General features: G+C 43.4%; 1 protein-coding gene across 4 annotated transcripts in view; it reads left to right on the top strand.

The window, feature by feature from the left end:
- Positions 1-17637, top strand: part of Vps11 (vacuolar protein sorting 11) — a 439706-nt gene that overhangs the window by 245826 nt on the left and 176243 nt on the right. For all 4 annotated transcript variants that reach the window (XR_011044479.1, XM_068373757.1, XM_068373758.1 and 1 more), the window contains exon 10: positions 6457-6603. Coding sequence is in view for 3 of the 4 variants with exons in the window: in XM_068373757.1 (XP_068229858.1) it covers positions 6457-6603 (147 nt within the window). In the remaining variant the exon portion in view is untranslated. The remainder of the gene's footprint in view (positions 1-6456; positions 6604-17637) is intronic.

Genomic DNA, 17637 nt, shown 5'->3' with positions numbered 1-17637 from the left:
CAAGACTCATATTGTCTTCTAGTTGACTAGGCTTGTATTCTTCTAGGAATTCTCTTTTGCCTTTTGAGATCCCAGTCTTTTTCCTAACTGTTAAGGGCAAGCAATTCATAAGATGAAGGGATCAGGTGTACTGTGATAAATCGAAGGCAGAAAACTTCTGAACCTCCTGGATAATCCTAGGTGCATAACCAGGACTAGCCTCAGCCTCAGTTCCTTCATTACAGGGAACGGGGTGTTCTTGGGCTACCTGGGAGCCAACAGAGCCCCTCTTCCCTGGAAGGGTCTCAGCATGTAGAGGGCCTTCCGGAGGAAATTTGATGGGCTGAACAGGAATTCTAAGTCCATCACTTCTATTGTAGAGACATGATGTCTGTTACCTCCATTAGAGGATCCTCGTATGGGGTTAAATAACGAGATAGTATCTTGATAACGCTCGTGATGAAGAGAACGATCTGCAGCTCGGGGACTTGTTCCCATCTGGGAGGGAATGGGTCTGCGTCCGTGTACCATTCCAACTCCATTGGGTTGAACCCGAGAAGAGCATCCGCTGTCACCTTGCGGATCATATATAAAAGAGCTGCTGATAGGTGCCATTCCCTTAAGGAAGGGATGGCTAGCATTCCCTAATGAAATGAGACGTCCCTTATCCTCGACAGTTTCGACGCCTGATTATCGCTTCGATGCCCCAGATCAACCTGAGGACGTCTGATCTGTGTGGAGAGAGGTTCTTCACCCATTACAGGGCTAAAATGGCCTACGGGTCCGTGGCCTTTGGTCATTGTAGGGTAAGCGAAGAGGGAATGACCATCATTGGTCCTATTAGATCTCTTCGAGCGTTTGATGCGTATCTTCTCCAGCCTCTTAACGCATCTTACAGCTGTGCATGTTGCACTGGGTCTGTCATTATCGTGAACTGGAGAGAGTTCGAAACTCCTCCCTGTTAGCGTCATGGAATCCTGACTGATTACAATAGTCTCTTGACACCTTGCGATCTCCTTTTACATTCCCAAGGGAAAGGAGCGTTAGGGTGACTACAGGTTTCAATGATTTTTTAAAAACAGTGAAGCCCCTGAGCTGGAGAGAATCGAGACTTCTTGAAGTTATTTGCATCCCCGATGTTCCGGGGCTGGATTATCTCCATGGATGCTCATAGACAGTCGTTTCGGGTGCTGCCTACCCCAGCCTGTCGAAGGCCATTGTTGCCTGAACTCTTTCTAGGCTTGGTTTCGCTTGACTGTGTCTGCTAATTCCGTGAAGATCCTAGGACTGAATCTAGTCTGACGAGAATCTTGTCTAGGATATATGTTATCTTCTGTAACTTGGATCCTAGGTAGGAGGGGAGGGGGTGACTGACTGGAAGTTGCCGATAGACATATTCCAGGTCTGGCTAGATTATCAACACCCCTTACTGAATAAGGTCCTTATGTTCAGAAGGATTAACATTCTGAACTTGCTGTTTTATTGGAACTTGTTGAGTGGCGCCAAGTCCAGAATGACTCAGAGTTTTCTTGAGTCTTTCACGTGAACACTAAACAGCCTTCCTTGGAAAACGATGGACTCTACTTTCCTCACCGCTAGTATGCTCTAGAGCTCTAAGGTATACTCTTCTAGGGGGATAAGAAGAGTTGAGGAAAGGATGGTGGAATTATGTCCATTTCCATTCTAGTCTCATCTTGGTTAGGCCTTGGACCCAAGGATCGAAGGTCCAGCGATCCAGGAGGAACTTCCCTCCTACCAGAAGCGTCTGTTTGCTTCGCATGATCAGAAGGTGTACATATCTGACCGTCCGTGGAACAACTGTCATTGTAACTCTGGGATGCTGTTTAACATCCCAAGGAGAACTAAGAAACCCTTCCGTCCTCCTTTTAGGCCATACCTTACCGTTTGCCTATATCAGCTTTTCAGTGTCTCACTGTAATAGAAGATTCCTTTCTATTGTATAAAGCTTAGGATAAGTACGCTGGAAAAGAATAGGAGAGACACAACGTGTGAATCCTTCCAGCCAACTGCTGCGGCCTTCCTAATTATTGATTCTAGGGCATCCCCTTTTAAGAAGGGCCTGATGGAAGATTCTAGCCCATAAGGATAGAGTAGCGTAAACAGCGCCTACATCCGGGGAATTAATAATGAGAATCAAAGAGGCTGATGAAGAGTCAGTGTAAGAAAAAAGGGGGGAAAGTGGATCCCCCAAATCAGGTAGGTCTCAGCAAGAGATTGTGCTTAGAAGCACAGCATACTGGAAAACCATTCTATTGTATGGTTATGTACCAAAGATTTCTGTCTGTGATATGGTCCTATACTACAGATGTACAGGGTATTGTATACCCCTATACAACTGGCATATTACCGTCAAGGCTAGTACTTGGGGGTAAGTTGACTGGCACAGTACTTCAGTACCGATATGGCTAGCAGTTCTCCGGCATGTCAGTGACTTGTCGGCTGTCAGCGGGTCGCTGACAGAAGTCACATCATCCTAGCCAGTATTCAATGTGACTGGGTAGTGGTGAAAACTATAGGCATAGTCAGCAGCCCTCTGAACCATTGGCGACTCCTCGGGCTGTCGGCAGTCCGCCGGTTATCGGCTGGCTGCCTATTGAAGGCATACCAACTCAGCTATTGACTGGATGGTGACCAAGGGGACACACTGCCAGCTCTAGGCGGCGGAGTCAGATGTGACAGTGAATCAAAGACTGCCTTCGTTGTTATCACTACAAGGTGTGGCCTGAATGTAGAGTTTCTGCCTGGAGTCCGCCAGCTGGGGGCCCGAGTCCCGCTCAGACTCATCAGTGCCGCTAGTGCAACCCCACCATCCCCGTGAGGCAAGGTTGGGGGGTTTGGGGGAGCTTTAAGACCTTAAAACCTTCAAAGGGAACACTAAATTGTTAGTTATCGAAATGAATAAGTGAAATCTTCAGTCCAATTCCCGTAGAGTTTTCATATTTTTGCGAGTTCGCAACTGAACCGCATTTTTGAGATAACTTCTGAAACCAAACCAACCGTAGTTCGACAGCTTGAGACTACCATCTTGTATGCACTGGCAGCGAGAGGTGGGGGGGAGCTACCCCCATCCTCACCTCCTCTCCTCGAACTGGAGTGGAGAAAGGAGGGATAGGGGACAGGATGTCTTTTAGGAAGCTTTAAGATAGGAAGGTATGGTTTCGGAGAGATTTTAGAAATCTCACACCCAAATGTGTTATATTAACTTGGGTTTTTTCGAGACCTTCGACAGTAAGGTCTGACCTACTTACAGGTCAGAGGGTCTCAGATGGGGTTGGGGATTTGGAAATAATATTGCTGGGGGCATGAATCTGCATATATTATGTCTGTGAAAATACAGTACTCATCTTTATAACTGCAGAAGACTGCGATGCATCATCTGGTGTCCCTCCTGTAAGGAAAGGAGAACAGAAATGAGTGTTCATTTGATTATCGCACTGATAAACAATTTGCAAAAATTATCTTTTGACAAAAATAGCCTAGGACAGAAAGCTAAATGAGATAATGGGAGACACATACCCGTGTATCCCCTGTTAGCCAATGCTGTTACCTCCCCTCAGTATTAAGATAAGGAAATTCCTCCAACCGAGGAATTCCCGGTAGAAAAAGTGGGTCGAACACCTAGGTGTAAGGAAGTGTACAAGCACTGTCCCCCTCTATACTTAACACTGTGAGGTAAGGAGGACTGATTTCACAATCAGAGTATCAAAGGAATGCCATTCTTTCGATATAGGAGCGGCACCAGCAGAAGCTCGCAAAAGGGTCCCCAAGATATGTTGATTAGAAAAATAAAAGACATATATTTGACCTCCCTTATAATATTAAATCAGGGAGTTTCCTGATCAGGGAAACTCAGGGATAAGGGCTCTCTCCTTTAGGGGTTAGAGGTGTCACACCACCAGCCCTTTACGAAATTTAATATTGCAGGGTAAATGGAAACTGATTTCAAATCAGAATATTGACAAAATATTATTCTATCAATATAGGATTGGGTTCAGTTAATATCTGGCCAGGGATACCCAAGATATATTGGAAATAACTACTAGTATAATATATACGTTAGTTATCCATCTGCCGTATATACTATACTGCAAATATGCTGACTACCTGTATAGACATATACTGTAGTTCAGCCGGCATGTTGCCGGATTAGCTAGCTCTTGCCGGAGCACCCAGCAAGCTAGATAAGAGAGAGAGAGAGAGAGAGAGAGAGAGAGAGAGAGAGAGAGAGAGAGAGAGAGAGAGAGAGAGAGAGAGAGAGAGAGAGAGAGAGAAAAAGCATGGAGTAAAGGCTATCTATTACTGTATATGTATACAGTAATAAAGGATGTAAAAGTCTAATTTTACTGCCTTTCTCCGAAAAGAAGGTTCAAATGGAAGGGGAGAATGTACCATTCAGGCTTCCATCGAGCCATAGTACTATTGCCGGCTTACCACTATAGGCCAGCCTCCGGCAGCACGAGTACAGTCGGCATGCTACCGACTGAGTCAGTACCTATCTGTGCCGGTCTACTGCCGGTCAGAGCAATACGCCGACAACAGAAGTTGTGGCCAGCAGTTCAAGGGAGAACTGGAGAACCTTGGTGACAAAAGGGATCTCCCACCCATAGCTGTCATGGCCGCTGGAAGCCGTCAGTCGCCGACAGCCGTCAGGTGAGGAGAGTAGGTCTGGCCAACTTCGGCTACCCACCGGCAATGGTAAGGTTGCAGGACGCCGGCTCAGGAAAGACAATGGCTCGGCCATCGTAAAAGAACAGAGAGAGAGAGGGGGGGGGTCCTATATGAGGTATGGGAGGGACCGTCAATGTTGCCGGACCTACACACCTTGAAGAAACTGTTTCAGTACCCGCACAACCACAAGCGGTAGGAGAATCAACTATTCTCCAGCTTAGGAGGTGCTAATACAGTTAAGGGGACGGCAGTCCATGCCGTTCCTCTCAACAAGGGAGAAACAGAGTTCCAATGCCGGCACCATCCTAGGCCACAAGAGTATATGACTCTATAGCCTAGGGTCTGCGAGCATAGGACTAGTCTACTAGACCAGAGGGAGAAGGTGGCGGCAACATTCGACCACTTCAGGTGTAATCTAGGGAGGGCTAGCCTTCTGTGCCGGCATCTCAGCCGGCAGGGGAATGCAATCACCCCGCCGACCGACTGCCAACAAAAGATTAGATACTATAAAGTTCTGATCGAATCCCAAAACTTGCCGTCTGCCGTTAAGGGATGAGACAGAAAACTCTAGGCTAGTCATGCCTGAATTTGAAATTCAAAGCCGACGCAGAGAGTTGTAGCCTAAGGCTACTCTCAGAGGGAAGAGAGATTACCCATAAATCTCTAAACGAGACTAGTAACGGCTAATATAATTCCAGGAGATATCAATCTCCAAGGAATGATAACCAATACACAAGGGTAACCGGGGGAAATGACGAAAGTATATGTTGTCTAGGCTAGGATACCTAGACAAGGCGAGATCTCGGTTACTTAAAATCACCAAAACTCTTGACATATACGATCGACACAGGAAAAAGGGAACAATGTCGTTCTGCTAACTAAATAACACATGCACAATGAACAATGGCGCCAATGGCGACACCGGTGATCGGTGTAGATCCAAATACAATGATTCCACTAAATTCATTGTGAGGCTGGAGCTAAAATACATATTGTAAAGAATAAATACTCAACTTTCTGGATGGAGAAAGAAGCTGTAGAAAGCATAAAGACTCCTATAAATCGATCGAAAATGTCAGATCAAAAGTGAACACCACCGTAGCGAGTCGCTACAGATAAAGGAATGACCGCCAGAGGGAGTTGGCGCGATTGTGATACAATAGTAGTAGGGGAACCAGGGTAATCTTATTGCGGCTACCCATCTAATTCTGCCACGTATCCCCCTCGAAGCGTAAAGGCTGTTTGGGGTGCAGATTGCCATGTGGCGTGTCAAGAATACGTCCCCTGATTATATACGATACCCTTGAGAGTAATCTTAAAGGTACTCGCGCCAGAAGTTAGAATTCTGTGAAGCCTTTGGTTTAATTCTCTGGGAATATCACTGTAGTCATATATACCCTTGGGAAGCTACTAAAGGAACCTTCCATCAGGACGTCATGGCTTGAGCCCAAAAAATATATATATCCTTGGAATGGAAATTAATCAGCTCTATGATTAAAATGAGTTTTAAAGTCCTATCTCTAATAATTTATGTGATAAGATGAGTGGAGTACGTTTCCCTAAAAGATACCTGTGGCTTGAGTGCCAAATTTCTTGCTGAGTGGCTGGCGCTTTAAGGATTAAACATTAGCATATGCAACTTAGTATACTTTAATAGTGAGACTTGAATAATACAAATGCATTTTTTTGGAATACATGACATCAATACTAATTTCATATCAGGTATGTGCTCTATTATTTTGATATACTGTATAGAGTAAGACTGCTAATGTTTGTTTTTAATTGCAGTACCTAGACACACAGCATATTCATAATCTTACTACATACCTTCAAGAGCTGCACAAATCGGGGGCTTCTACTGCAGACCACACAAGTTTATTGTTGAATTGTTACACTCGTTTAAGAGACACCCAGCAACTTAATGAATTCATCATGGTAGGTTCTTAATTCATCATTTATATTGCAAACTACTACTCAAATATTTGTTGTTCCGTCACTAAATACAAACCAACGCTATTTATAAGGGATATTACTTTCGGAGAAGGTGAAAGACAAGCCATTAGATTTTTAGTGAGGGTTAGCCACCCACCTGCTAGTTAGCGGGCGGGTGGGGGTAAGTGGCTACCCCGTTCACTCACACAATTGGGTTGAGAACCTACTTTGCTTTTGGTTCGGTTGGAGAACGGACATTACCTCTCTTCCCCCTCATCATTGTTGACTTGCCATTACTGAGTAATCTTTTCTTTCCCTTTATCTTTTCAGTATGTTCTCTCTTCTTGGCCATCTACATGCGGACCTGCCCAAGACCTGAGGGCCGCTCCTGCAGGACTTTTATGTTGTCCGTTGATACGGAGCCGCATCTGTTGTGTCCCGCTTGCAAGGAATGACGATTTACCTGCCGTAAAAGCCGGGAGTGGTCGGCGAAGTTTGGGCGCTGGCGTAAGAAGCCTAAAAGGTATTCTTTGTCTTCAAGGTCTTCCTCGAAGTCAAAGAAAACCAACGGTTTTTCTTCCACCCCCCCCGACTTCCCCCGAAGCTCCTGTTTGGTTATTATCCCCCAGGAAACTGTTAAACAGAATCGTAGACCGTTTAACCCCCAGTCAACCTTGATCCTCAAAGGATGGTGCTGCTTCCCTCAGCGAAGTGGCCCTTCCCCACCCCTCTCCCCGAGTGAGACCTGTTCTTTTTTTTTTATGTGTTTCAGGTGTGTCCGTCCCTTGTTTTGACCATACACTTTTTGAAGAAGGCGCTTTTCAATCTCCTTCAACTTGGAGTGAAGGGGAAGTTATCAGCCGTCTTTCTCCGAGGTGGATCCTTTGTCTCTGCTGAGTGTGAGCTTTGTGATCCTGAGGTGTCGTCTGCTGTGTCTCCGATGGTTCATTCCCACCCTGCCTCTTTTACCGCTGCTGATACTGTTGCTGAAAACTGCGCTTCCTAACTTGCTGAGCCGACTCTTCCTTCGGGGGCGGAGCAAAGTCTGAGGCAAGTCTCTCCTGCAGATGGGTGTCTTTCTTGTTCTAGAGTGAGATTTCCCCGTAGTGGGGAAGGTGCAAAAACCTGACAGATCACAACCTTTTAATCGAAAAAGAGAGAGACCTCCCTCCCTCTCTCCTCCTACCATAAGAAACATTAAAGTCACAACTTCCAATAAATATGATATCTTGTCTGCTGATGTTTCTGAACAACTAGAAGGTAAATTGGACCAATCAGAAATTTAAGTTGAGGTCCACCATCCTCCTCAACAATTAGATCAAAAGGACACAAAGAAAAAGAGAAACACAAAACCCACTATATCAAGATCCTCTCTAGAGTTACCTCCGGGAAACATTGTTAGATCAAATAGTGCCATTGGGAAGACTTCATCTAAGGTGTCTTCCAAAAAATAAAACAGTTTTTTTCCTCCATTCTGCAATGGAATTGCCAGGGTTTAAGGGCGAAATATGAACAACTTAAGCTCCTCATACGTGAGCACTCCCCTATAACAGTATGTCTACAAGAAAGCAAGCTCGATCCTAATACTCCTTGTCCTCGAGAGTATGTTAGCTATAGGACACCATATGATCAACGAGCAGGGAGCCATGGGGGAAGTCTTATATACGTTCGTCGAGATGTTCCCCAAATATCTTTGTCTATCTGTACCCCTCTGCAGGCAGTGACTGTACAGATTGATATAGGGAGAAAATACACAATCTGTTCTCTTTACTTGCCTCCAAATGATAACATCTCATATGATAATATAGTAGAGGTGATTAAACAACTCCCACAACCCTTTCTCTTACTAGGAGACCTTAATAATAGACATCCTTTATGGGGTGATGTTTTAGCAAATGCAAGGGGTAATATTGTATCGTCAATTTTGGAGAATGAAGATGTCGGACTCCTCAATACAGGAGAGCCCACACATTTTCATGTACAGACAGGTACCTTGTCCTGCATTGACCTATCAGTTGCAAGCTCCAACTGTCTTCTCGATTTTAATTGGAGAACATTAGATGATTGGCATACTAGTGATCATGCACCAATCATTATAAACACCAACAATGGTCCACCTTTACAAAGATCACCTCGATGGAATCTTGATAAGGCGGACTGGAATAGATTTCGGGAGTTAAGTGAAATTGAAGGAAATGCAGAACAGTTTGAAAGTGTTGATGATGCCATAGACTTACTTAATGGAACTCTTCACACAGCAGGAGTGAATTCCATTCCCAAAACAACTGGGATATTCAGACGACGACCAGTCCCCTGGTGGTCGTCAGAACTAACTGCCCTGCACAGAGCCACAAGAAAGTCTTTAACTCGATTACGCATGTGCCGTAATGAGGAGAATTTAGTCATATACAAGAAATGTAGAGCACAGTTCTGCCGTGCCATGAAAGAAGCTAGGCGCCAGTCTTGGATGTCATTTGTTTCCTCCATTAACAGTAGAACACCAACATCATCTGTGTGGAGGAAAGTAAAAAAGATAGCAGGAAAATTCACCCCAAACCCACCACCAGTGTTAAAGATAAATGGCCAGTATATGACTGGAGCAACCGAAGTTAGCAATGCCCTGGCTGACCATTTCTCAAATGTATCGTGCAAGTGTCAAGCAGCTCCTGGTCACCAGTATAGGAGCAATGAAGAAAAGAAAGTTTTAAACTTCGCAACAAGAAAGCAAGAGTCATACAATTCTCCTTTTACTGAAAGAGAATTTGATTCTGCTCTTTCTACTTGTAACGATACAGCCCCTGGACCCGATGGAATTCCATATGCAATGATTAAACATGTACCTTTTAATACAAAGTTATTTATTTTAAGCATTTTTAATAGAATATGGCATGATCATAGTTATCCAAGTGTTTGGGAACTAACCATTATTTTAGCCTTTTTAAAACCCGGTAAGGACAAGTTTTTAGCAGCAAACTACCGACCTATTGCATTGACATCTTGTTTATATAAAATCATGGAGAAGATGGTCAATGCAAGACAGATTTGGTACCTTGAAAAGAAGAATATTTTATCACCCATTCAATGTGGATCCAGGAAAATGCACTCAACGACGGATGTGCTGATACAACTTGAGTCCTCCATTTGTGAAGCCTTTGCTTCCAAACAGCACCATGTGACAGTTTTTTTTTATCTTGAAAAGGCATATGATACCACATGGAGATACGGTATACTTAAAAGAATCCATGAGTGCGGATTGAGAGGTGAGCTACCACTATTCATCCAGTCATTTCTTTCACATAGAGTTTTCCAAGTGAGAGTTGGGGAAGCTCTATCACAGAGTAAATGCCAGGAAGAAGGAGTTCCTCAGGGGAGTGTGCTGAGTGTAACCCTTTTTGCACTAGCAATTAATGGGATATCCTCAGTCATTCCCCGGGATGTTCTTGCAACATTATTTGTGGATGATCTCTCCATATCATTTGCTGGAGCCAGAATGGCAATGGTTGAGAGAAAAATCCAACTCTCTATTGATAAAATTATCCATTGGGCCGATATGAATGGATTTAAGTTCTCAACAAGTAAAACTACAATTGTCCCGGATATATACATCAAAGGTCAACGGATCCCATGTGCAAGTGAAGCAAAATTTTTAGGGTTGATATTTGATTGTAGGCTTACATGGGTTTCTCACTTAAAAACATTAAAAGCTAAATGTGTTGAAGCTATGAATCTTTTAAAAGTCTTGTCCCATACATCATGGGGGGCAGACCGCAATAAAATTTTAAAATTATACAAGGCCTTGATATTTTCCAAAATTAGTTATGGATGCGAAATATACTCCTCAGCAACCCCAAGCCGGTTAAAAATACTAGATTCAATACATCATGCTAGCATTAGATTGTCCACAGGAGCCTTTAGAACCTCCCCTATCACAAGTCTCCTTGTTGATGCTGGGGAGTTGCCTCTGGACCTTTATCGAATGTCCTCTATTATTCGGTATTGGTTTAGATTGCAAAGACTCCCCAATTCTTCAGCCTTTCAAACTGCAAGCCTTGTAAGGCACTCAACCTACTTTGAGTTGCACCCAAAATCTCCTCAACCTTTTGGGTTTCGGGTTAACCAATTATTAAACAATCTGGATATAATTAGAAATAAGGTGCTTCCATTCAAGGTATCATCAACGCCTCCATGGAAATTACCTGACATATCTTTTTGTAGATACTTTATTGGAGTTAAGAAGAATTTGACTGACTTAGAATCCAGGTCTCTTTTTATGGAACATGTTGAAGAACATAGAGGATCAACTTTTATATATACTGATGGCTCCAAATCTGATGCTGGCGTTGGATTTGGAGTACGTAGTAATGATTTTAATTGTAGAGGTGCACTTCCTCTAACAGCTTCCATATTTACTGCCGAACTGTATGGCATATTAACCGCTATTGAGAAAATAGCTTTGGAAAAGGAGGGTAATTTTACAATTTTTAGTGATGCAAGGAGTGTTCTTCAAGCTTTAGAAGTTTTTAATTCTAGTAACCCTCTAGTTTTAAAGATTTAAGAATGGCTTTTTATTATTGGACGGAAAGGTATAACTGTTCGATTTTGTTGGGTTCCAGCACATGTAGGTGTGTCTGGGAATGAGAAGGCAGATTTACTGGCGAAGAATGCGGCATCCGAGTTGCTACCAAGGAAGTATCCCATTCCATGTAACGATTTCCTACCTTACATCAAGAAATTGGTTTGTGATAAATGGCAACAGCACTGGGATAGTCAAGATGGCAATAAAATGAGGGAAGTAACAAATATCATATCACCTTGGAGGTGTAACATGATTCCCCGAAAATGGGAGACGACTCTTTGTCGTCTCCGTATTGGTCACACACGGTTGACACACGAGTTTCTGCTGAAGGGCCAACACCAACCGTATTGCGAAGACTGCTTAGTACCTTTAACAGTGAGGCATTTGTTGACCGAATGCCCTAATTTTACTAACTTAAGAAATAGATATCTGTTTGAGGCTCGAGGTGAGGATGGCAGGTTTATCCTTGCCAAGATTCTTGGACATGATGTGTCTTACTATGAGAGCGGAATTTTTAGATTTATTTCAGAAGCAGGTCTTCTGAAAACTATTTAACTATTGTAATGACTTCTTAATTTTTATGGTTTTAATCGAATTTGCTTTTAATTTTCATATACAGTAAATGGTATCGGCGTCAATGACCTTAGATGTCAGGATGCCAGAAAACTTTCAATCAATCAATCAATCAGGCCTTTGTAGCAGTTGTTCCATCCCTACGACCATCCAGTACACCCAGGATTCCACTGGAAAAGTCATCCCCTCTTCCAGCAGATCCAAGTAAATCCACAGTTCCTCCTCTTCTGGAATACAAGGCTTCTTCCACCTCTCCTCTGAAGAGGAAATGAGGAGTAGCTGAACGGCTGGACTCACCCTGGATCAAGCTGACACATTTACGAACGTGAAAGCTGAAGCTCACCATTGTTGTGCCTACTCCTCCACGAGTAGGCTCACACCCTCAGCCATCAAGCTAAGAGTCTCTCCCTCTTGGAGAGGAGTCTCTGGTGGGTGTATTTTGCCCTTCTCCTATCGAGGTGGTTCCACAGGAGCTTCGACTGGTCCTGAAACTCTTAGAGGAGGACGTCTCTCCCTTGGCAGGTGAGTCTTGAAGGGAAGATCTTCAGAGACCTTCATTCCTGGAGGTATTCTTTCCTCCTCGGAATGAGCTGAAGGATGCTAAGACTCTGCCCAAGTCAAGCAAGAGCATCAAGACCTTCATAAGAAGGTCTGTAGAAACCACCTCTGAACCCTGCAGGGCCGTCAGCAAGTGACACCCATCATGCAAAGGATGACCTCGACCCACCCTGGGTTGATGTCTCGTGGGTGGATGACCTTGATGACGACTTCGACCGTCTTCCAAAAGCTACTATTCCGAAGCTATCAGAGGCTGAGCAGAAGGAGTCAAAGCATGCCTTCTGGTAGGTCTTGGTCTGTATGAGGACTATCAATGGGTTATCCGACCTTGCAGTGGCTCCTCAATTACAGATATTTAGTTTAATAATTTTGATAATTTTAATGATAGTAATTTAATCATAATAACAACTTAAGAATTTTAATGCACGGTCTTGGACCATGTCTACAACACTCAGAAACCCTCAAAGACCAGTGTAGCCTTGCCCTGGTCTAAGGGTCTAACGAGTTCCTGGCGGAAGGCGTGCTCGCAGATCACTAACTCTTCCAGCTCCCTTCGGGCAGGTTCATCCTCTAAACTTCTAACGCCGCCGTTTGTGCCGCAGAGGTAGTAGTACGAGGTCTTCCGTGAGCCTCCTCCGGCACTACCTCTCGACCACTCGATAGAGGCTCTGACCAGGGGGATCTCCCTCGAGAGACTCGGGTCTTCAGGTTTAGTTCTCGGCTTTGGAGATTCTAAACCTGGAGAAGGTGGCAAATTATGCCGTGTAGGCTACTTCGTGGGTGGATCTCGAGTTGGGATCAATGGAAAATCTCATGAAGACCAAGGAATGGTCCAAGGAGAACTCGAGGAAGGTGATGGAAACCCTTCTATTATCGGGAACTTGAACCATCGAGATCCTTTACCACCAAGTCAAGAACTTGTGGGCAAACACAATCCTGCGATAAAGGGACTCGGTACTGGAAAGGTTCTATCGTCAAGTTCCACAGAACAAGGTCACAAGACTGAGGAACTCATCCCTGGATGATTCCTCCCCGTTCAGACCGCAAGATGTTGAGGGGGCTGCGTAGACAGGGAGAAAGTCCAACTAGGACTCCCCTCTTCATAGGGCCTTGACATCTCTGCCTTATACTGTATACCACTACCTCCACAGAAAAAAACAGTAACTGTCGAAACTGCTGACGAACAGGACAGCAGCTACATCGGCAACGACAAAGGTGTCTAAGAAGCCCTTTCCTGCCATTTAGCGGAAGGGTTCCAATTCCTCGCTTGGAAGGAAGAATTTTAGAGGCGGCGGCTGAGGTTGCAACCGATAGGATGGGCAATCCTCCCACTTGTCCACCAGTAGGGGGATGCCTCCATCGCTGCTGGCAGAGGTGGATGCAGCTTGGGGCCGAACTATGGACGATCTCTGTGATTTGTCCGGGGCATCATGTCATGTTCACACAATCTCTCCCACCACTGACCAAAGCTCCAGTTCCATTAAGCTCCTATGTGAAGAGATCTACTAAGGAGCTGGCCCTCTGGGTCAAAGTCCAGACCATTTTGGAGAAGGGCGCTCTCCAAGAGGTCTTCGATAACTCCCCAGCCTTCTCCAATTGACTCTTTCTTGTGAAAAAGGTGTCTGGAGACTGGAGACCAGTCATCGACCTCTCAGCTCTGAATTATGTTGTCAAACTAAGTCTATTTAGCATGGAGACGGTCAGATAAGTGGTAAGACCATAGGACTTCATGTGTACATTGGACCTAAAGGACCCATTCTTCCAGATCCCAATCCATCAGTATTCAAGGAAGTATCTAAGGATCATACTAGACAACAAGAAATACCAGTTCAAGATATTGAATTATGATTTGTATGAAAAAAAAAAAGCTTTATGGTTTGTGTTTTACGGAAAAAATACATGTTACTTTATAAACTCATAAAAATTCATTGTAAATTGTAATATTTTTGCTTTAACCCTCAAATGGCCCCCCCAAAAAAGGACGTAATCTGTTATTGTTTCTTTTAACAGGTAATGACAGCAATACCCTACACGCAGTAGGGAGTCAAGTTATGGTGCGATAGAATAGTTGCTATAAGAATTAGGATATGGGAGTAATATTTCGTAATCCTGCACCTGTTTACATCGCTAGTCAGACTATAACTGGCTTTGTCCATGTAATATGTATAAACCCTAATCCGGTCGAGTGTAGCGGTGTCTTGAACACAGTGTCAGTTCATGTGATGGGATTTTTTGTAATGTGGTGAAGACTGTCAAAAGCAAGCGTACTTGGATAAATTATCTGACTTGATGAAATATGGAGAACCTGGTAAAGACAGGCGGCGAGAGTGATTTGGACTCTCTTCTTCTTTTAAAGTGATATAGAGTTATCAAATGTGGGATTAGATATTTTCTAGTTTTTTAACCTGGGGTATTCTTAGGATATCAGTGCAGTGGACACTTTAGTGAAAGAAAACCCTACGGTTGAGTAGATAGACAGAGATTTTTGTCCAGATCGTGTTCACTCACTGTGTGGATCTTAAACTGCAATGGGGTTCTCCATTAACTATGATGATTTCGTGTTCCACCAGCTGGGAATTTTGACAGTGATTTTAGCTGGCGGGGTTGGCTGCTGAAAACATTTTGTGTCTGGTCGTTTAATGTAGCGTTAGTGTTGCCTGGTGACATAGGTGGACCACCCAGGCAACAGCAACGTACACAATGGGGCATTCATTAATGCAATACAATATGTAGATGTTTGTCGCATGGCTTTAGGAAGTTACTATGCTGTATTTGATAGGCTATTTAGCCGTCCCCTCTGGGTGTAACACTGAGGATTGTAAACTTTGTTTTTTATTACAATATTATTGTCCTTCTGTTGTAGAGGTGAGGATGTAGAATCAGATCCGATGTGCAACCTTGTTTTATAATCCCTATGATCTTGATGCAAGCTCGTCAAATTACATTTGAATTTAGCCCAAATAGATACACTGTTAGGAGGCCTTTGTTTACACTTGTACAGTATATGTAGATTAAACATTTAGAGGATTGATTACTATGAGGCTCTGCCTTGATATAGCGATGTCTCTGCTACTGGTTTTGAAGACCTGACTTTTCAAACTACAGTTTTGTATTTTTTTTTCTTAGGAATGAAATAGACTTTTTTCATTTTTCTTATATAAGTTTTTCCTTCCCCTGCAATGTCCCCTTCACAGCCACTAATTTAGAGTCTGTTTTTCCCTTTAGTATTATGGGGTTCTCCCCCCCCCCTTTTTTTTTTCATCTCCTAATGTTTATAGTGCTTAAATAACCTGAAATATAGCTACCGCTAATTAAATTGGATTCTATACATGCCAGTAACAAGTGAGACAGCTTACCTCTGAATAATATTAAGCAACTACAGTTCTAGCTGGGTCCCCTTGCCAGTATAAAATCAAGGGGTGGTGCCCAGTTCTCTTGACCTGTTACCCAGATTTTTGCATATTCCACCGTTTTACCTTTTTGTATAGAGAACGTGGGATTGCGTTCGGCATTCGGACACTAGGCAGTCTGCGTGTTTTATCTAGCTATAGTCCGCAAACCACTATACTATGATTCGTTCAGGGCATCATGTCCCGTTTAGACATTCTCTCACACCACTGACCAAAGCTCCTGTGCGTAGGGATCTGCAAGGAGCTGGCCCTCCGGGTCAAAGTCCAGACCATTTTGGAGAAGGGCATTCTCCAAGAGGTCCTCGACGACTCCCCAGGCTTCCTCAATTGACCTTTTCTAGTGAAAAAGGTGTCTAGAGGCTGGAGACCAGTCATCGACCTCTGAGCTCTGAATAATGTTTTCAAACAAAGTCCGTTCAGCATGGAGATGGTCAGACAAACGGTAAGACTACAGGACTTCATGTGTACACTGGACCTAAAGGACGCATACTTCCAGATCCCAATCTATCAGTCTTCAAGGAAGTATCTAAGGATCATACTAGACAACAAGAAATAACAGTTCAAGGTATTGTGTTTCTGTCTTTCCGCAGCACCTCAGGTCTTCACGAGAGTTATTCATCCTATGTTTAGGCTCTCAGAATCGGCATCCGTCTCCTATGATATCTGGACGACTGTCTAATTCTAGCAGACTCGGTGGCAGTCCTTCTTCAACACCAAGACAAGCTTCTGAGGTTTTGCCAAGTTTTAGGGATCATGGTAAACCTTGAGAAGTCGTCTCTGTTTCCCTTTAAATGGCTGGTATACTTTGGTATGATCATAGACACAAATCTTTAGAAAGTTTTTCCATCAGAGGACAGGGTAGTGAGGCTGAGGAAGGTAATAAGACCGTTCCTCAGACGAAAAGAACTCCCTGCCTAGAGGTGGTTGTGTCTCATGGGTACCTAACATCCTTGGTTCGTCTAGTTCCCAACGGCTACCTTAGGATCTGATCTCTCTAATCATGGGTAGTGCCATAACCTCTGTACCATGGTCTTCCACTGTCTTGGATTAGAGTTCTCTTGCCTGAGGGTACACTCGGGCACACTATTCTATCTTATTCTTCTTCCTCTTGTTTTATTAAAGATTTTATAGTTTATTTAGGAAATATTTGTTTTAATGTTACTGTTCTTAAAATACCATGTTTCCTTTCCTCATTGGGCTATTTTCCCTGTTGGAGCCCCTTAGCTTATAGCATCCTGCTTTTCCAACTAGGGTTGTAGCTTAGCCAGTAATAATAATGATAATAGACAATTCACATTGCTAGTAACACAGTCAAACAGATTGCCCAGGCCACTAAAGCGTGCTATTGCAAGAGGTTTTAGCGAGGTGTTAGGGTTATTCCTCATTATGCAGTGTAGTACGGAGGAAAACCCTAGGTCAAAAACCAGCCAGTGGTTAGGACTTCCGCCCATCTTAGGGTAAGTCTTCCCTAATAAAGAGCGAAAGGGTTTGCATCAGTGACTGAACAAATGACAAATTTGAGAATAATTTGTATTTTTCCTAATAATACAAACCTTGAGCTCTTTATACAAATTTGGCCCGCCATCACCTATCCCCTTGCAAGTCCTGCCTGCAATCAAAAGTGTCGAGACAACAAAGGTGTATTTGTGAGCTGGGTAGCTGGTACAGTACTACCCTCTAATCCTCTGCTAACTATTGGTTATGTAGTTATACCTTGCTAAAAATCTTAAGGCTATTCTTCCAACTTTTCCCAAAGTATATTCCCTAATAAAGAGCTCGAGGTTTGTATCATTAAGAAAAATACATATTATTCTTAAATTTGTCATATTCCAACTAAAATATTTGATAATTTTTCCTAAGTTTATTATTTTTGAATTTTTAATATCTTAAAATGTCTCTATTTTGCTTTTTGATATATGA

Source organism: Palaemon carinicauda, chromosome 5, assembly GCF_036898095.1.
Source record: "Palaemon carinicauda isolate YSFRI2023 chromosome 5, ASM3689809v2, whole genome shotgun sequence".
Taxonomy (NCBI): Eukaryota; Metazoa; Arthropoda; class Malacostraca; order Decapoda; family Palaemonidae; genus Palaemon; species Palaemon carinicauda.
The sequence above is the reverse complement of the archived record's forward strand: the minus strand, read 5'-3'. Positions and strand labels throughout refer to the sequence as shown.